This window comes from Thamnophis sirtalis, unplaced genomic scaffold (genome assembly GCF_051295495.1).
Source record: "Thamnophis sirtalis isolate CommonGarterSnake01/CBP01778 unplaced genomic scaffold, rThaSir2_p1.2 scaffold_16, whole genome shotgun sequence".
Classification (NCBI taxonomy): Eukaryota; Metazoa; Chordata; class Lepidosauria; order Squamata; family Natricidae; genus Thamnophis; species Thamnophis sirtalis.
In genome coordinates this window covers 989409-1010754 of record NW_028261396.1, presented here as the reverse complement: position 1 = coordinate 1010754, position 21346 = coordinate 989409, and the positions used below count along the sequence as shown (strand labels likewise).

Genomic DNA, 21346 nt, shown 5'->3' with positions numbered 1-21346 from the left:
AGTTTCCCACTTCAAGCTTCAGTCACGCATTGAGGGCTCAGCTATATGTTATATGCGAATGTGTGTAAGCAGATTTCTTTCACTTCAAAGCTGTGGGAAGATGAATTGTTTGGAACAGTTTTTAAGTTGGGAGCTGAGAAGGATTAGTTCAAGCTTTGTCCTCCTGCCAGAACACAAATGTTCTATACGTTCCATATTTAACAGGAATGGTTTGATCTCTTATCTTGTTAGGCTCAATTTCAGAAAACCGTTGGCCTTACGTAGCCATTTTTAGGTCTATAATGTTCTTTTCGTTGGTATAAACCTATACCAAAGCCTTTATGTCTCCTTAGGATTGAGTGCTGCTTGATTTGAGGCGATTAGGTTACCACAAAGTGTAATGGTTGCCTCTGCTGTTTGCAGCTTCTTGTTAAGCATTTGTGTAGCGTGGTTTAGTGGTTTCTTGAACACTCTTCTGCCTTCCTGTTTTGCTTCGAGCAGTTCTGGATCTTGTCATTTAGAGGGCTCCCTTTTGTTTCACCCAATTTGGATGCTTTCCAAGAGACAGATGCAACAACATGGGTTGATTTGAAGCATATTGCAGGATAATGTGGCCTAATCTCTCTCTCTTTCTTTTTTCCCCCCTTCCCCTCCTGCTGTATTATACTATCCGGTAAACCTAGAACTTGCATAGGGAGGCCCTCTCATCTCACTGTTCCAGCAGAGGGAAGCTTATCTAGTTCTTGTCCTGACCGGACCTCCCACTATCCTGCTGCAGACAGGTAGAACAGCCAATTGCATTTTGGGTGATTAACCTTTTAATACTGTTAACGGTATACAAGATTGGCGGATCTTTACAAACTGATTTCGTTGACTAACTCATGGCAGGAAACTGGGAAAGTCGTTCATACAAGTTTTTGTCTGGCATTTTTTAAGTGGTAACATTAATTGTGTAAAAGTATAAATTCCCATCAAACAGTGTCTATTTATCTGTCAGTCCATCCGTCCGTCCATCCATCCATCCATTCATCCATCCAACCGTCCGTCCGTCCATCTGTCTATCTGTCTGTCTATCTGTATCGTAGATCTCATCAGTTGCTTTTGACTCCTTTTTCTTTCTTCAGAATTTTTAAAAAAATATCCTTCTTTTCCCCTTGCCTGTCTTACAATTCATTGATTACCGCCTTACACTCTTGGTTTTGCTGCCTTTCCAAAGTTGGGTTTTTAAACTCCGGCTTCCTGCTTGCTAATCCAGCCGTTTGTACTAGCAGAGAAGAGGGTAGTCGGAAGATTTCCTCAGGGTTGGGCAATCAATTTTTGATCTTGCATTTTTTTAAATTGTACTGTGTTTTATATAGTATCATACTTGCCAACGCAGGGATTTTGGGTCCAGAAATGAAACTTTTCTGGTTCTGAGGGCTATTTTTATTCCTTCAGTGAAAAGAACCAATTTTGCAAATAACGATTTTCATGCCAGAAGAACTATTAACAAGGAAGTACAGTAGATTGCTCTTCGCTAGGAAAATGCCAGGTTCTATTCCCTATAGCAATAGCAATAGCAGTTCGACTTATATACCGCTTCATAGGGCTTTCAGCCCTCTCTAAGCGGTTTACAGAGTCAGCATATCGCCGCCACACTCTGGGTCCTCATTTCACCCACCTCGGAAGGATGGAAGGCTGAGTCAACCTTTGAGCCGGTGAGATTAGAACCGCTGAACTGCAGATAACAGCCAGCTGAAGTGGCCTGCAGTACTGCACCCTAACCACTGCGCCACCTCGGCTCTGTGCCTCTATATTTGCATTAAAACCAATCTAATCCAAAACAATCTTTCTTACAGTAACAGATTCTGACAGTTTAACAGTTCTTTAGGTTTATGATGTAGTGATAGATTATTCTAGACCTCCAAAACTGCTGGGTGACTTTGAACTGACCATTCTCATTCCCTCATCTCATCTCATAGCACTGTTTTTATTTGTGTGTGTGTGGGGGGGGGGGAATAGGTGTATTGCATATCTTTGCCACCTTGAGTTATTTATAAAAAAAAACAAGACAGATGAAATAGCTGATATAATTCTAGGATAAGAATCCATTTCAAAGGAAAGTCAATTTGAAAGCGATTCACGGCTGGGCAGGACAAGATTGCACTGCAGCCCTCTGAGACTTCACTCAAATGCAAACTATAGCTAACCCTTTCAATGAAGAAAAGTGTAGCTTGATCTTACAGAACTCGTAGTTCTGGCCTTTTTCCATCTCCTGAAGCTTACTGCCCCCCAAAACGTTTTAAGGAAGCCAAAAGTAAGTTACAGGTTCTCATGGGGAAAAAAAAAGTGTATCAAGCGGTGATCAGCAATCAGAAACTGAAATTGTTCTGAAGCAAGAGAAATCCACTGGGGGATGGTCACTCCCCTTGTTAATGGCTTGCATCCCTTTTAGGGCGTGGGAACTCTGTCGACTGGCTGACAGCCTCTATCACAAGGAGGCTTTGTGGCTTGTGGTTTCCTTTAACACTCACTGGCTGGTGTGCTTTTATAGATTCATAGCTTCCTTCCTTCGGAGAGCTTTTGCTTGTATTTTTAATTTTTTTTTGCCTGTGTCTGATGGGGGGAAAAATACACTTCCCATTTCTGTAGTTGTTAAGTTTCTTATCAGGAGTGACATTTGAGAGTAACTGGTCATCAACTCCCTGAATAGGTTTCTTTATCCTTTGTTATTGCATCAGGTTGATATACCTCCCACATACCTCCCTTAGACCAATAAGATCGCACAGGATGGGTCTTCTCCGGGTGCCTTCAGCGGGACAATGCTGGCTGGCGAGCCTAGGAGTAGGGCCTTCTCTGTTGCCGCTCCGGCCCTGTGGAATGAGCTGCCCCCAGAGATCCGGGCCCTACCCACTCTCATGGCCTTTTGCAAAGCTATTAAAACCTGGCTTTTCCGGCAGGCCTGGGGCTGTTGACCTCTTGACTGAGGTTCAGCCCCCCCCCTCTGATTGGGTGCATGTTGTGCTTCTTCTTAACGTTGTTGTGTCCTATTGTTTTTAAATTCTTTTTTAATATTTTCATTTCTGTAAGCCGCCCGGAGTCCTTCGGGATTGGGCGGCCTAGAAATTCAATAAATGAAATATATGCACACAAGCTGCTCATCCAGGGGTGGGCTGCTACGGGTTCACCTGGGTTTGGGAGAACCCATAGCTAACATTATGGCTGGTTTGGAGAACCTCCAAATCCCACCCCTGGCTGGCCCCTCCCACCTCTCCTCCCAGGAGTCTCTACGTGGCCCGTTTTGGATGCAAGGTAAGTGTAGAGCCCGCGTGGAGATTCAGGGAGGGGGACGAATGGGCCCGTTTCCGGCCTCCGGAGGGGTTTCGGACAGTGGTGAAATCTAAATGTTTTGCTACTGGTTCTGTGGCCGTGGCTTGGTGAGGGGTGTGTGTCATGTGACTGGGTGGGTGTGTCCAACTTTCTCCCACTTTTTAAAGCATTTTTTTCCTGCCAGTTCAGGTAAATAGGTAGGGAAAAATGCTTTAAAAAATGAAAAAAATGGTTCCAACGATCGTGCAGATCAGCTGTGAGCCACGTGATTGTCAGACCGTCTTTATTTCACTTTCTGAAGCATTTTTTCCCTACCTATTTGACCGAATCGGCAGGAAAAAAATGCTTTAAAAAGTGAAAAAAAGAGGTTCTGACGATCACGCGGCACAACTGAGTGTCACAGAACCTTTCCCCTCCACTTTTAAAAGCTTTTTTTTACTACCAGTTCGGGAGAACCTTAGCAATTTTTGCTACCGGTTCTAGCGAACCGGTCAGAACCAGTAGCATTTCACCTCTGCTTCCGGAGCCTGGGGGAAGCAGTTTTCGCCCTCCCAGAGGCTCGAGGAAAGCCTCCGGAGCCTGGGGAAAGCAAAAATGCCCTCTCCCCCGCCCTGATGTAAGAAGCTGACTAGGCCACACCCACCATGGCCACGCCCACCCAGCAACTGGGCAGAGAACCCGTTGCTGAAATTTTTGAAGCCCATCCCTGTGTTCATTCATAAGCTGAAACAAGTTATATCCATCCTTAAATATAAAGAAATGCAGAATATTCGAATACGACTATACTTTAATCCATATTTACATCAAGGGTGTTATAATTTAAAATGTGTATTTTAATGATATAATTCTATATTCCGAAAGACCAGTGCATTTCACAACCAGGAAAGTTTCTATAATTTTCAGATTGTATCTAGAGTTTGTAAAAATAAAACCCAAGTTATAATAATAGTCTCTTTTTCTCCTGTAGCTAGAGAATGAGGAAAACATATTCTAGTCATTTTTTGTAAAAAAATTGCTTGCAATTCAAATTGCTGATTTTTTTTGAAACCAGCTTTTAAAAATCTAGCATTGTTGATGTTACCTAGTTTGGGTAATGAAATGTCTGCAAGAAAACAACCAAGCTCAGAGAGCATTAAGGACTCCTTGGCATTTGTTCGAAGGTAGCCTGTACGAAAGGGATAGCTTTCTTTCTGGGGATTATTATTGTGACAGAAATGAATGGAGCCTGTACATAAATATTTACAGCATGCTTTCAGTTAGGGGGGGTCTACACTTTCCAGATTTTATTTTTTTTTGTTCTGCATTATTTTTCTGGATTGGGATAGTGGGATAGTTGCTTAGCCTTCTCCCAGCTACATTAAGATTTTTTATTTCATTTTAGTCATGCCATCGATTTCAATGAGCACTTTCCATTCTTCTTCTTGGGTCATTTTATAGTGATTTTCCAGGATAAAGGTTTTATCTAGCTAATGAAGTTGCTTATTTTTTTCTTCTTGATGATTATATCCCTTTGGCTTTCAGTTTTCTCCCACATTAATTTATCCATAGTATGTGCCATTGAATCATATTTTATTTGGAAATAGAGAGGATAAATGTTTGTAAAGCCCTTATTTCTTATTCATGGGTGACATAATTTTGACTACATTTCTACTAGACTTCCTTCCTTCCTTCCTCCCTCCCTCTCTCCCTCCCTCCGTTGTGCCATGTTATCTTTGTGTGCACACTCTAAAAATTAAATGTAGGCACCAATTTCTTCCTTCCTCCTCAATAATTGAGTAATGGTGCCATAACTGGGCAGTGCCCAAATTATACATATTTTAAATATCTAATTTATTTAATTAATTATTGCTCTTTGTACTGCAAGACCTCTGCTAGGGTGCCAGTCACATTAGTGATTCAAACGGATCATTTTGTGTCAGCAATTTTATTCCTAAGTGGGAAAAACAACCCCACTGAGTGAAGGGTTTTTGAAAACAGTTTGAGCTGAAAACACCCCATTTCAAGTTTCAGACCGATTGTATCAGGGGTGGGTTTCAACCGGTTCGCGGTGGTCCCTGCGAACCGGTTGGTCGGCGAATCTGGAAGTAAGTAATTTCTGGGAACGGCGAAGGACCCACCCGCCTGCCCGCGCTCCTTACTGGTCTTTGAAGGCTTCCACGCAGGCGCATGGCACATACAGCGCCTGCACGATTCTCCGTGAGCAGCTGGATGGCACATACAGCGCCTGCGTGAGTCTCCGCGAGCAGCTGGATGGCACATACAGCGCCTGCGCGAGTCTCCGCGAGCAGCTGGAGCATCGCGCAGGCGCTTAGATGCATGCGTGAACTGCGCGCGTGCACGAGGACGCCGCTGGCCCCGTTCCAACCGAACCGGTTGGAACGGGATTAGCAACCCACCACTGGATTGTATGGTGTTGAAATGGGCTGTTTTAACAAAGCCAGTAGTATTCTGAACTTGGAAAAAAAAAAGTTTCTTTTGATCTCTGTTTCAAACTTGAGACAAAACTGTTTGGGGTTCTGAATGTTCCAGTAAGATTCCGACAGCGTTTTTCAAATTTGAGTCACCTGCCTGGAATTTAAAAGGGGCATTTTGAGCTTGAAACCTTTTGCGCAGTTATCCAAACTCCCATGCAATTCTGAGCTTAGAGAATAGAAGTCAAGATATGCGGATCCATATGCTGTTTTTCCTGTTTTGGGAGCCACTGTCTCTGTTTGTGCACATTGCAAATCCCATATGTGACTTCCTTTGCGTGGGCATATACAGTAATAGTCAGAATTCTCTTTTGTTGACCTTGTTCTGTCAAAGAATGAGAAGAAACCTTTCTGGGTTTTTTTTCTGGAGAGTAGAGGCAAAGTCTGGCAACTTTTTAAAGCGTGCATCCTGTTGAAACTAATACAATTTATTTTTGTATAACACTGGTTACTTGAAAACATGTACTGGACACCATTTGGCAAATCATCTCTTAAAAGGGAAAAGCACAATGAGTTTGTTCACTTCTACGTGTTTCAGTGGCTATGGTGCAGTCATATGTGTGCAGTTGATTTCCCAAGGGAAATATTTGGAATTCTCTTTTCTTTGTCACACAGAAGAATGGGACTATTCTCTCTTTGTTTAGCTTCAGAATGTTGAATCTCACTTTCGTTTAACATCCGCTTAATCTCCTCCTCTGGCCAACAGTTTGAGTTGCCTCTTGATCAAGACTTGTATCCAAATTGATTTAGTAGGCTTAAGCCCATACAATATTGGCACTCAGAATAGAAAATGGAGCAGCCTGCTTGATCTCATGCTCTTCCCGATTCTTCCCTGTTCTTCCTGCAGCCCTTCGGATTCCCGACCGCTTACTCCTAAAAGTGATTCTGAATTAATCAGTAAGCCTCTGGAAAGAAGTGTTGCAAACAATAATCCTCAGATGCATTGGGACTGGGGAGAACTACCTCAAGCCACAAAGGTATGTGAAAAGAAACAAAAATCAGACATCACAGATTTATTTATTTTTAAAACAGAACACTTGAGGTTTCTCTTCTGCCAGAATGGGATATAGAAGTGGCTAATAGATACAGAGAGAAGATGTAGATAATACCTTAAACCAGGGGTGTCAAACTCAAAAGTTCACAGGCTGGATATGGCCCACAAGGTACTTAGATCTGGCTCGCGGGCTGCTCTGGAAACAGTGAAGGACCGGCTCGTGGTGCTTCTGCCAGCAAAAATGGAGCTCAAGAAGGCCGCCAATGCTGGCAGAGGGCTCCAGGAGGCCATCGTGGCTGAAAACAGAGCCTCGATGAGTGACATTGAGCTGGCCACGCCCCTCCGTCAAACACAACCCTGATGCGCCAGTCAACGAAATTGAGTTTTACACCCCTGCCTTAAACCATAGCTTACTGCAGTGTTTTTCAACCTTGGCCACTTGAAGATGTCTGGACTTCAAGTCCCAGAATTCCCCAGCCAGCATTCGCTGGCTGGGGAATTCTGGGACTTGAAGTCCAGACATCTTCAAGTGGCCAAGGTTGAAAAACACTGGCTTACTGTAGTGTTAGGAATATTGGACTCTTAGACCGGTCTTCTACCTGGTGTTTTGCCATGGCTTTGCAAGTAGGGCAAGAGCTATTTCTCTTTTGAATATATTTTAGTCAGCTTTAATTGTGGTTTGTCCAAACCACAATTGTTCATGTTTTAGATACTTGCTTGTTCAGTTAAGCTAGAGTTTAAACTAAGAACAATTTCTGGTTGGCACAAAAAGGGCGAAGCGTAGCTCAAAAGCTGATGGTGATGCTTCCTTATGTTTCCTTGGCAGTGGCACCTGGGGAGATGAGACAGGTGGGAATCATGTATGCTTGCAAAATGAACACATGGTACTTTATTTGCATCATTGTCATTTGTCCTCTTGTCACTTTCTTTGGAAAACACAATAATTGAATACGTGGAAGGAAGCAAAATTGTTGCCTGGTCTGTGGCCTTTAACTTACGAGTGGGGTTTTGACTGATCTCCAACATCTCCATAATACTGAGCAGAATTTGAGATACTGAATTCACTTAAAACAATTCTACACGTATTTAGGAGTGTTCCTTTGACCAGGATGTCTGCTTACGACTAAATAACCTCCGTAATAACTGTAAAGCCTGCTTTCGAGAATTGTTCCCGCTCTTCTAGTTTAAGAAAATGTGGATTGAATTCCAAGCAGAGGATAGGGTCTCTGTAATAAGTAAATCTGATCCCTTACTCTCCTTTTCAATTATTTCGTGCATGATCCAGAGAAAGGAACTGAAGTTACGTTCTGTTTTGGATCCCGAAGATGATGCTGTCATCTTCTCAATAAGAACTGGGTTTTCTCAGCATTGTTCCTTCATAGAATTCAGGGCAAAGATGATCCCCTAGTGGCCTTCCATCCTGCGGCTGCCCAGGCTAAGGTGGCATAGTTTTGTCAAGATCATGTCATCATGAGACTTTACCCCAGGATGTAGCGGCCAATAAATGTCTGAAAACATCCCACCAGAAAGCAAGGCTGCCTCTGTCTCCTTGGACGTGACCCGTCAAAACCGCGGTCCACAAAAGCGCGCTCGACGAAAGCACGTATGTGACGTCATCACAGCGCGACGGAAAAAAATAAAAATTGAAATAAAAATAAAATTAAAGCAAGCCGATTCACATAAAGGTAAGGGTTAGGGTTAGGGTTAGGGTTAGGTTAAGGGTTAGGGTTAGGTTTAGAGCATTAGGGTTACATTTAGCGTTAGGTTAAAGGTTAGCGTTAGGTTTAGCGTTAGGTTAAGGGTTAGGGTTAGGGTTAGGGTTAGTTTAAGGGTTAGGGTTAGGTTTAGAGCGTTAGGGTTACGTTTAGCGTTAGGTTAAGGGTTAGCGTTAGGTTTAGCGTTAGGTTAAGGGTTAGGTTTAGGGTTAGGTTAAGGGTTAGGTTTAGGGTTAGGTTTAGGGTTAGGTTTGGGGGGGGGTTAGGGTAAGGTTTTCACTTTAATTTTACATTTACCGATCACAGCGCAATGTTTTCGTCGCGCTGTGATGACGTCACGTACGCGCTTTCGTCGAGCGCGCTTTTGTCTACCGCGGTTTTGTGGTGGAACCCTCCTTGGAGGATATACTTGCAGGCGAATCCAGATTTGTTTCAGTGCACTTTCTGAAATAATCCTAACTTTTTTTTTTGAGAATTTTTTTATTGTTTTAGTTAAACAAAAACAAAAAAAATCATCTTTCATTACATCTTGTTGAAAGCGTATCGATTGGTTACAAATATATTCTGTGCGTTTCTTTCACAATCCTTACATACGCTTCATTCAAATCAGATTGTACATTTTAAGTCAAGAAAGGAAAGTTATGTATTTTACTATCCCTGTACCATAATTCTCATTTGGTTACCATTGTTTAAACATGTTTTTATCTAGAATCATTTATATTAGAAGACACAACCACCTACTGGCATTCATTTGCAATTTCAATAGATCTCCAATAACATTGCACCTTTATAACATATTCTAAAATTAATTAGGTTAAGTAAGATATCTAAGCATCCCGCCCCCCCGGTAACACACCTGTATCATTAAATATTGTCCATTAACATTTCATTGTTATTATTGTAGTTAACTAAAGGTTATTTACTGTTTATCTCACCTCTCCTCTCCAGGCCCACACAATATTATAACTTTATAGCCGTCTTTAAACAATGATTTATTAATAAGATTTATAGGACTTTTCCCTCAATCCCAAATTAGTTAATTATGTGCTACGAAAATGAACATTAGACATCTAAGACAATCTAAGAGATATTAACATTTCTACTTGACAATCACCCAAAATATACATTAGCATTTCTATGGCCTGGTTATTTATCCTAACTAGGGCTAGCAACAGCAATAGCAGTTAGACTTATATACCGCTTCATAGGGCTTTCAGCCCTCTCTAAGCGGTTTACAGTCTCAGCATATTCCCCCCCACAGTCTGGGTCCTCATTTCACCCACCTCGGAAGGATGGAAGGCTGAGTCAACCTTGAGCCGGTGAGATTTGAACCGCTGAACTGCAGATAGCAGTCAGCTGAAGTGGCCTGCAGTACTGCACCCTAACCACTGTGCCACCTCGGCTCCCACTGCGCCACCTCGGCTCCCACTGCGCCACCTTGGCTAGGATTATTATTTCTCTATTAGTATCATAGTAAATTTATGTTAATGGATAAACATTCAATGGTAATCTAAAACAGTCTATAAAGTACTAAAATTTCTACTTAATAATCATCAAAAATTAACTAATAATCCTAACTTTTAAGAGGGATTTGCTCTATGATATATGAGCGGAACAAGGTTGCTTTCCCACAAGTCTTTTTTATTTCCATTTCATTCTATACAATCACATGTTTACTGTGCATAACCGAGGCATATAACATTCGATAATAAACACAGCCCTCACTTTTATAGAAAATGCCCCCTACAATACAAACCCAATATACCGCCTTAGCCCACCATACACCCTCTTTCAACCCCCTCCTACTTTCATTCTTCCTTCTCTCATACCCCTCTACACCTACTTCCCCTCCCCCTCTATCTAACCCTAACCCTATCACTCCCTAACCCCATCACTCCCTCTCTTAATCCATTCCCTCCCTTCCTTCTCCTCCTCCTCTCACTCACCCTCTCCACCCTCCTTCTTCTTTCACTCAGCTCCTCCCTTCGGTATACTTCTATTACCTTCCAATATATTCAGTTTGTTCTGTTTTGACATTAACATTAAAAAGCCACAGTATACAAGTGCAATCATGCTTTAGAATTTAACACATATTATATTTCCCCCCTCCCCCCCTCCCCCTAGATCCCCACCTCCCTTCCCTCCCCTCGACTTGCTTTCATTTTTCACGCTTCGTGTCCCTTTCTGTTCTTTTTTTCCCCAGGAACCCTAACCCTAACCCTTTTCTTTTTCCTTTTCAGACGGCCATCCCACACAAGCCAAAAGAATCCAGCACCTCAGTGGCTGTGAATCATTCTGGAAGCACGCACTTTCGAGTCATCCAGAGCGCTGATACGGACGAGATGCACCACCTCCCTTCCTTGCCTGACCTTGGGCAGGAGGAGACAGTCTTGGTTATGGAAGAACCGGATGAAACATCCCAAACGGATATAGAGACTTTAGGGGCAGCAGCCCTTCCACATCCGGCCGGGGAAGAGTTGAAACCAGCCACAACGTCCTTGATGCAGCCAGCCGGCAAAACAGATTCTCCCTCCAAAAAAAAGGGTATATGTAGCACCTTTTGCAACCAAGCATTATTGTCAACAATTATTGTTTGAAAATTTTTAGCAACCGGTTTTCTGCTTGGTTGCTGGGTGGGCTTGGCCATGGCGGGCGTGGCCTACTTGGCCTCCTGCACCATGGTGTGGGATGGCACTTTTGTCCTCCCCAGGCTCTGGAGGCTTTCCTCGAGCCTTCAGTAGGGCGAAAACAGCCTTCCCTGGGCTCCGGAGGGCATCCGGAGGCTGGAAACGGGCCCGTTTTCGGAGTTCCGGAACTTCCAGGAGGCTCATTTTTCACCCTCTCAGAGCTTCCGCGCGGGCCATTACCTGGTATCCAAAATGAACTGCGGGGAGACTCCTAGGAGGGGAGGAGAGGGGTGGGCGGGGCCAGCCAGTCTTTGCAACTACTGGTTTGATGAGCCAGATGTAAAATTAGCATTTGGTTTTCCCGAACTGGTCCCAACTGGCTGAATCCCACCCTTGCTTGTTACCAATGAAATTAACTGGCCTTTCCAAGAAATGAGTTAATGAGGGGGAGGAGAAAGCTAGTTGCTTCCTGAGTCAACAAAAGTGGAATATAGTCACCTGTTATGACCCCCCTCCGTACCGTGGGTCACGCCGACACAAGATTACTGCTAGACAATTTAGTCACAGTAAATTAACACACCGACAAGACTTTGGCAGCAACCCAGACTTCCACAGATAAGAAATACACACCAGACAGAGCTTCTCCAGCTTTAGAATAATAGTTGAGTCCTGCAAACAGCCTCCTCCCAAAGTCTCTTCTTATGTACTCTCTTGGGAGGAGCCTAATCACAATCACCTGGCCCCAATTATCTTCTATATCTCCGTAGTTGCTGTCGGCGTTTATCTGCCCGTCTTTGCCTGGCGTCCGGGACCAACTCCCTTAGATTCTCCCCACTGCTCCAGGGCCTGACGTCAGGGACCAACTCCCTTTGGTTTTCACCGCTGCTCCATGCCTCAGGCGCCTCCTGCTAGCCAACTAGCCTCTCTGGTCCCTCCTCGGAGTCTGAACCCTGTCCAGGGTCCTCCACATCTTCCAGAGCCGACTCATAGGGCCCCTCGCTATCGGAGTCTGTTTGCAGCTCCAACGGCTCCTGCTGGGCCACAACAGCCACAAAAGAGTTGTTGCAAAGAGGCTTTTCATGCTTTCCCTTCCTCAAATGGGTGCAGCAGATTCCTTAAGACCCGGGGAACAAGAGCAAAGATGAGCACTGAATTAATGGTGCAGTTTTCTAACCCTTCAAGCAGAAAACAGGACACAGGAAGTCCTCAACTTACAACCACAGTTGAGCCCCCAAATGTATCCTGCTAGCTGGAACATTGGTTAAGTGAATTTTGCCCCTTTTGTGCCGTAGTTGTTAAGTGAATCCCTGCCAGATGTTAAGTTAGTAACATGGTTGTTAAGTGAATCTGGCTTCCTTGTTGACTTCGCTTGTCAGAAGGTTGCCAAAGTGGATTGCGTGACCTCGGGACACTGCAAAATTGTCATGAATATGAGTCTGTTGCCGAGCATCCAAATTTGGATCATTTGGGTCCCATGGTTATGGGGATACTGCAATGGTCGCAAGTGTGAAAAACAGTCATAAGTCACTTTCTTCAGTGCCATTGAAACTGTCATTAACGGTCACTAAACAAACTCTTGTAAGTCAAGTACCACTTGTAAACTCTACTATGAACCATAGGTTTGCTGTGATGGAGGAGAGCATAAATAAGAAAGACGCCACAAAAAATTCCATGCTTGAGATACAACTTCTACTTAATCTCATTTGCCTATCCCAGTGGTAGTCAACCTGGTCCCTACCGCCCACTAGTGGGCGTTCCAGCTTTCATGGTGGGTGGGAGGGGTTTGCTGTAACTCTGCTTTATAAATTTTATAAACTAAAGTGGTTCCACCACAAAACCACGTTCGACTAAAGCGCGCTCGACGAAACCGCGTAGCTGACGTCATCACAGGGGGACAACAGCGCGGAGGCAGAAGCACGCTATAAATGCTAAACCTAAAATTAACCCCTAAACCTAAACCTAACCCCCCTAAACCTAATCCTAACCCTAACCCTAACCCTAAACCTAACCCTTAACCTAACCCTAAACCTAACCTAAACCTAACCCTTAACCTAACCCTAACCCTAACCCTTAACCTAACCCTAAAGCTAACCCTAAAGCTAACCCTTACTTAAGTTGAATCGGCTTGCTTTCAAAGCGCTATTTAAAGCGCCCTTCTTTCTCTGCGCTCGCTGTTGTCGCCCTGTTGATGACGTTAGCGACACGCTTTAATCGGGCGCGCTTTAGTCGAGCGTGGTTTTGTCGTGCCACGAAGTAAATTTACTTCCCTACTTTATAAATCACCATTACTGTGGAACCGGTGGGCGGTTAGAAAATTTTACTACTAACAGAGATACAAAAGTGGGCGGTAGCTATAAGAAGGTTGACTACCCCTGGCTTATCGATTTCTGCACCCACAAAAACGTATTCTAATCTGAGTTTGTTATTCCACTGTTACTCTGTGCTACGGATTTTATTCTCTTTTAATGAATTATTATTTGTTTCTTTCGCACCGTAAGCTCCCGATAAAAGCTGGGTTAAACGGATCAAATAAGTTCTTCCCTTATCTGAAAAATGTGTCTTCTCAAAGCCCTGTACAATAATAAGATTTTGCATTTTACAGATAAACGGAGTCGACATCTTGGTGCTGATGGTGTATATTTAGATGATCTGACTGACATGGAGCCAGAAGTTGCTGCCCTCTATTTTCCTAAAAAGTAGGCATGCTATAAACTGACATTTACTATTTATGGAAATAGCTCTCTCAGCATCTTGTGTCCCTATGTACAAAATTCTGTCCTTTGTGCTTTTGGAGGAAATCTGTACTTTGCTGAAGTGCGTTTGAAATTACCAAGCCAAAACTTGTGTGTGTGTGTGTGTGTGTGTGTGTGTGTGTGTATGTATGTATGTATATGTATGTATGTATGTATTTAGAGTCACAACCCCTGGTATGCCCAAATATGGGAGGAAGTTTACTGCAACACGTATGTATGTATGTGTATATAGATATATATGTTGCATTTGTGCTGATAAATAATTTATTTATCAGCATAAATGCAATACAAATGTAACAAAGGCAACAGTAAAAATAATGGCTTTCTGTCTGGATGGTCTCTTGGGATGAGCCGATAGACAGAGAAAGGAAGCAGTATGCTTCCTCTCATATTTGAGCATACCAGGGGTTGTGACACAAAATACATACATACATACATACATACATACATACATACATACATACATACATACATATTTAGATTTAGATTTAGATTTAGATTTAGATTTAGATTTAGATTTAGATTTAGATTTAGATTTAGATTTATTTAAACATCAAACATCAAACTCCCATTGCTGTGTTGGTATTCTTAAAACAGTGGCTATCCAAAAGACGCACGGGGAACCTTTAGACTGTACATTGTATTTGTATTTATTAGTTTGTCAAACATGTACAAGATAGCAGGTATAAATATGAACATGGACATGAACAAAGGAAATGAATACAAATAAATGGGGACAGTAGAACAGGGACGGGAGGCACACTGGTGCGTTTATGCACGCCCCCTTTACGGACCTCTTAGGAATGGGGTGAGGTCCACGGTAGACAGTTTAAGGTTGAAGCTGTGAGGGTTAGAGGATGTAACAAGGGAGTTGGGTAGAGCATTCCAGGTGTTGACCAATCTATTGCAGAAGTTATGTGTGTGTTTGTGTGCGTGTGTGTGTGTGCATATATGTGTATGTGTGTGTATGTATGTATGTGGGTGGGTGGGTGGCTAGATAGATAGATAGATAGATAGATAGATAGATAGATAGATAGATAGATAGATAGATAGATAGATAGATAGATAGATGATTGATAGATAGATGATAGATAGATAGATAGATAGATGATAGATAGATAGATAGATGATAGATAGATAGATAGATAGATAGATAGATAGATAGATAGATAGATGATTGATAGATAGATGATAGATAGATAGATAGATAGATAGATGATAGATAGATAGATAGATGATAGATAGATAGATAGATAGATAGATAGATAGATAGATAGATAGATAGATAGATAGATAGATAGATAGATAGCACTGGGGTAAGACTAGAAGCATGCATTGGGAGTGATCCACCACACCTGTCCAAATATGTTACCTAGAAATGCTTTTGTCTGAAGGCTTTAAATCACTCAACGAGAGATTGCTTAACTCTCCTGGGCAGAGAAGTAGGCTAGACAAGTCAGATGATGAAATACATGAGCCCTCTGGCTTTGGGAAGGAGTGGAGGTCACTAATTCTTCTTCTCTCCTCAGTGGGGATCATATTCCCCTCGGGAAGAGCACGAGTGAAAACAGTCCCCGCTCAGCCAATCAATCCCCTCAATCAGTCGGAAGCTCAGGGGTGGACAGCGGTGTCGAGAGCACTTCGGATGGAATCCGAGACCTGCCATCCATTGCCATTTCGCTTTGTGGCGGACTGAGTGACAATAAAGAAATATCTAAAGGTACGCTCAACACCTCCCCCCCCCCCCACTACCCCTATTGTAAAATACTGCAATGCTTGGTTTGAACACTCTGACCCCTCTAAGAAAAAGCATATAATGCATATATACAGGAACTGGGATCTGAAAGAGACACCTATAACAATAGAAAAATAAAGGAAGGGAAGAAGGAAGGAAAGGAGGGGAGGAAGGAAGTAGAGAATGGAGGGACGAAGGAAAGGAGTGGAGGGTAGAAGAGAGAGGAAGAGAAGGAGAGAAAGTAGGAGGAGAAGAAGAAGTGTGGTGGAGAGATAAGGGAAGAAGAATGAGGTAAGGGAAGGTGGGTAGAGGGGAGAGAAAAAGAAGAAGAGGGAGGAAGAGAAAAAGAGAAGGAGAGAAGGTAGGAAGGAGAAGAAAAAGGGTAGGAGTAGGGAAGAGATAAGGGAAAGAAGAAGGGGATGGAGACTAGGAAGGAAGGAAGTAGAGAAGGAAGTGAGGGAGAAAGGAAAAGAAAGAGAAAACAAGGTGGTGTCTTAGCAGGTGCGAAGGATGATAAACAAAGCATTCTAAACTCTACCTTATAATCTTCCAAATGGGATAATAATAATATAAGAATGGCAAAGAAAAAGAATAATTATGTGAATGTATATCTATAATCTGTATGTAAGAGAAGAAATGACAGTAAAAATATTTAGCATAATATAGGTAAATAATATCTGGTCATAAGTAGCTAAGTTTAAATAAATAAAGAAATGTACATACAAATGGATAACGAATAAGGAGATTATGAATGAAAGATAGAAATGTATAGTAGGGAAAACCCTAACTGCAAAGAAACCGATTCGAAACTGCTGGATGATATACGATGGAACTTATTGTTCCTATGTTGTTTTTAATGTTATGTGTTTGTTTTTGTTGATGTGTTTATGTGTTTAAAATAAAAAAATTATCCCCCCAAAAAAGCATATAGTGACCTCTTGTGGATATTGTGTAGTAAGGCATGTGGGATAGAAGGTTTACAAACACCCTTCCTTTAAAGAATTTGCATATAACGTGATGTAATCTTCAGTGGTGGGATTCAAATAATTTAACAACCGGTTCTCTGCCCTAATGATTTCTTCCAACAACCAGAACTGCTCAGAAAGTTAACAACCGGTTCTCCGGAACTGGTGCGAACTGGTTGAATCCCACCACTGGTGTTCTTCATTACAAGTATTTCCTGACTCATGACCCTTCGTTCAGCAACTGTTAAAAATTGTGTCAATCCTGAACGAAGAGACTTACAACCTGCTCCCGAAGTCAAGGGTGTTGCAGCATCCCTGAAATCAGAATAATACAGGTAACGAATCAGGCAGTCCACCTGCCCTTATGACCAGGGGCACTGCAGCTCTCTCACCTCCTATCTCTTTAGGGTTGTAAAGCACTGTGAAGCGGTATATAAGTCTAAGTGCTATTGTTATTCTGGCTGGTTTTATTTTAGCTGCTATATTTGTTATTTATTGTGTTGGTTATGTTGTTTTTATCTGTTTTTAATCCCTTGTTAACCACCCTGAGTCATGTTTGAGACGGGTGGCGATGTAAATTGAATAAAAACTCAACTGGCACAGCGGGGAGTAAGAACTTGAAAATGAAACTGGAAGAAAGCAATGAGAAACTGTGTCAATATTGTTCATGATCATCATTTATTAAATTTCTATGCCGCCCAATCCCGGAGGACTCCGGGCGGCTTACAGAAATGAAAAAAGATTAAAAAGTATTATTAAAAACAATTAGACACAACAAGGTTAAAAAGGGAAACACAACAAACACCCAATCAAGAGGGGGCTGGACCTCAATCAAGGAGTCAACAGCCCCAAGCCTGCCGGAAAAGCCAGGTTTTAATTGTTGTAAGACATCTCTCTTACTTTTATAATCCAGTGAATACTGATGTTTTATAAGTGTTATACCTAGTAAAGATGCAGTGCTGGACAGATTGAGTATTTGACAAATTATAAGATGTGCTAATATAAGAACATTCTTATATTAGTTCTACTAATAGGTTTAGTAGGGCAAAGTGTGGAGAAATGGAGGAATTTGAAATTATAGAACGATAGTCTTAGAAAACTTTGTGAAGAGAATCTCTGTTTCCAGCATTTGCTTCGAGGATTAAATAAAAAAAGCCTCCACACATGGACATCGTCAGATACAAAACAATAGAATCATGTTAACTAGATAATAGGAAACAAAGAAGGAGAAATACAGTGCAGTAAGCCAGAAATTTCTGTGTGCAGATTGTGAAGCAGACCATAAACTATTGGTGCCATGTTTGCATAAATTAAATTTAGACCATTGGAGAGAACAAGATTTGATTTAGTTAATTAGAACGTAAAATCAACTTGTAGAACAAATTCAATATGTAAAAGAGAACAACTAGAACAGCTCCATAAAGAATTGAGACACATAGTGAAAATCAAATTGCAAAAAATATTCCTAAAACTTAAAAGGAAAAAAAAGTTCTCAATGCTTTTTAGAGCAAGCTATTTAAATAGAAAGATGAAGGATGAAAGTCTTGGAAGGATACATGGCAACCAAATGCATTTTTCTGGCAAGAAGCAGGAAAAAAACAAGAGACACATTCAGTCCCTTGTCAACAGCTAAAAAGAATCAAGGAACAAAATTAGATAAGTTTTTAAGATGTTCAGGTAGAAAACAGGAAATGTATGGCTAATGTAGGAATAAACACAAAATAAATCTAATAGAAGTGAAAGCAGTTATAAGAAAATGGAAGGATTATACTAATAGCTTTTATAGCTAAGATTTCAGAATGACAGATACATTTTTTTAAAAAGAAGAATACATCTAGGGAGCTACTCCATGGAAAAGTGATCCATGGCAAGTAGCTAATGCACTTAAATATGAAACAATATTCACTTGCTTCAATTACTGGAACATAACAGCATAATAACTAAATCAAAGAAGGGGGATATAAGGACATGTGTAAATGACCAAACAATTGCAGTGATTTCTTAAATGGGAAGTTTTTTACTTAAGATCTTACAAGGAAGAATAGACTCACATGTGGAAAGAGATATGCCTGATGAGATTTTTGTAAAAAGAGAAATAAGCCAAATAGGAGCAAGAGAATCCAAGAAGGACGTTTATCTTTTGGTTTATCAACAGCAAAAACGGACTTATAGTAGATTTGTAAATCTGGAAATATGTTTTATTTTTCTCAGACAATCTATATCTATAATTTACAGTATATCTGTGGTACCTTGCTCAATAGTAGCAACTGTGAGAGGGATCTTGGAGTCCTAGTGGACAACCATTTAAATATGAGCCAGAAGTCTGCAGCAGCTGCCAAAAAAGCCAACAGTTCTAGGCTGCATAAACAGAGATAGAATCAGGGGCACATGAATCATTAATACCACTTTATAATGATTTGGTAAGGCCACATTTGGAATACTGCATTCATTTTTGGTCGCCACGATGTAAAAAAGATTTTAGCAATAGCAATAGCAATAGCAGTAGACTTATATACCGCTTCATAGGCCTTCCAGGCCTCTCTAAGCGGTTTACAGAGAGTCAGCATATTGCCCCCAACAATCTGGGTCCTCATTTTACCCACCTCGGAAGGATGGAAGGCTGAGTCAACCCTGAGCCGGTGAGATTTGAACCGCTGACCTGCTGATCTAGCAGTAGCCTGCAGTGCTGCATTTAACCACTGCGCCACCTTGGCTCATTTTGAGACTATAAAGAGTGCAGAGAAGAGCAACAAAGATGATTAGGGGACTGGAGGCTAAAATTTATGAAGAACGGTTGCTGGAACTGGGTATGTCTAGTTTAAGAGAAAGAAGGACTAGGGGAGACAGGATAGCAGTGTACCAATATCTCAGGGATTGCCACAAAGAAGAGGGAGTCAAGCTATTCTCCAAAGCATCCGAGGGTAGAACAAGAATGGGTGGAAACTAATCAAGAAGAGAAGCAAGTTAGAACCGAGGAGAAATTTCCTGACAGAACAATTAATCAGTGGAACAATTTATCTCCACAAGTTGTGAATGCTCCAACAATGGAAGTTTTTAAGAAGAAATTGGATACCGATTTGTCTGAAGTGGTGTAGGGTTTCCTGCCTAAGCAGGGGTTGGACTAGAAGACCTCCAAGGTCCCTTCCAACTCTATTATACTATTCCATTCCGTTCTGTTCTGTTCTATTCTTTCTTTCAACTTGAACAGAAGAGCAAAGTATATGAGAAGAGCTGAGTTTGGAAGAACAAAATAAAATAGGAATGGAAAGGCAGGCTTAAATAAAATGATGAAGCATGAGACATTTTAATGACAGCAACCCTCAGAACAGCTAAAGCAGTGTTTCTCAACCTTGGCAACTTGAAGATGTCTGGATTTCAACTCCCAGAATTCCCCAGCCAGCGAATGCTGGCTGGGGAATTCTGGGAGTTGAAGTCCAGACATCTTCAAGTTGCCAAGGTTGAGAAACACTGAGCTAAAGTAATGATCTTCCATATGGTAAGATCAGTTATGAAACTTGGCTGTTGAGAAACAGAAAATTATGGATTGGGAAATCATTACTAAGAGAAAAATAAATCCGAGTCGAACTAGTGAATCAAATAAAAGCAGGCAGATCTCCTGAAGTGCTGGTCAGCAAGGAGAAATTCAGAGTTTGAGCTTTATGGTATAAGCAGAAAAAAAATGGGCATATGTTTGGCACAGCTGAATAAAATAAAAGACGGGAAGTTGGTTAAACATGTTCAAGGAGATTGTACAAGCCTCTGTAGAAATGCTGTTGTTTATTGCAGTTTGAGGAACAGGTGACTTATCATGCAATTACAGAAACGTGACTAATCAGTTAGCAAGTTACAAGCCACTCTTAAGATGTTTATCTTGGTTCTTGCCCTTAATCTTAAGTCATGTTGTAAATATTGTTTCCCGTGCTATTTTAAAGGGCACCATTCATGTTGATTCAGATTAGTACGCGCAAGGTGACATAAATTTATTTATTTTATTAATCTATAAAAGCACAACATAGGTGGAAGGCTGGTTTGGTTGCAACCATCATCCAGGAGTTGGTTTCAGGTTAGGAAATTAATTATACCTTGCAAGGAGTCTTATGGCCACAACTATATGACTGGCCATAGGCTGTGTATATGTATCTGTTGTGACTCAGCAGACGTCTCCTGTGAGTCTTTTGGGGATGCAAGTTTAACAATGCAGCTGGGGCTCGTTCTGGTGTTAAAAGGACGGATGGTGCCATGCCCTGGTTGCAGGAGTCAACGTTCATTCGTTCGTTCAGGATTCATCGGTCATGGTTTGTGAGAGACACTTGGAGAAGTGCATTGCTTTGTAAGAGTTTTTGTTTGGCATTCTGTTATCTCGTCAGAGACTTTATTTATGTTATTTTTGGGCTCGCAGCCAGTCTGAGCCAAGAACTGATAAAGTGAGTTCCTTTTACGTTTGTCTGCCTGTCGTCTGTTAACGAGTGGAGAAGGGGGGACAGAACACGCATCTTTCTTTTCAAAGAAGAGTCATATTTCAGTTTTATAATTGTACACAAATTCAGATATGTGATTCAGTCTAACCCAGGGGTGTCAAACTCGATTTCACTGAGGGTTATGGCATCAGGGTTATGTTTGACTGCCGGGGGGGGGGGGATATGGCCAGGGTGGATGTGGCCAGCTCAGTGTCACTGGTGTCAGGGGCATCTATGGTGGCCCGATCACTCTGCCAGTGAAAACGGCCTTGCAAGCTCCGTTTTCGGCTGCAACCACCTCCTGCAACCCTCTGCCAGCGAAAACCAAGCTCCGTTTTTGC

At 41.9% G+C, this 21346-nt stretch overlaps 1 protein-coding gene across 6 annotated transcripts in view; it reads left to right on the top strand.

Moving 5' to 3' along the window:
* The window catches only part of LPIN1 (lipin 1), a 141144-nt gene that overhangs the window by 92274 nt on the left and 27524 nt on the right, over positions 1 to 21346 (top strand). For 5 of the 6 annotated variants that reach the window (XM_087702708.1, XM_087702711.1, XM_087702712.1 and 2 more), the window contains 5 exons: positions 663 to 761; positions 6607 to 6736; positions 10709 to 11012; positions 13698 to 13791; positions 15378 to 15568. In XM_087702708.1, the coding sequence (XP_087558834.1) occupies positions 663 to 761; positions 6607 to 6736; positions 10709 to 11012; positions 13698 to 13791; positions 15378 to 15568 (818 nt within the window). The remainder of the gene's footprint in view (positions 1 to 662; positions 762 to 6606; positions 6737 to 10708; positions 11013 to 13697; positions 13792 to 15377; positions 15569 to 21346) is intronic. The other variant, XM_087702709.1, reaches the window with a different exon arrangement.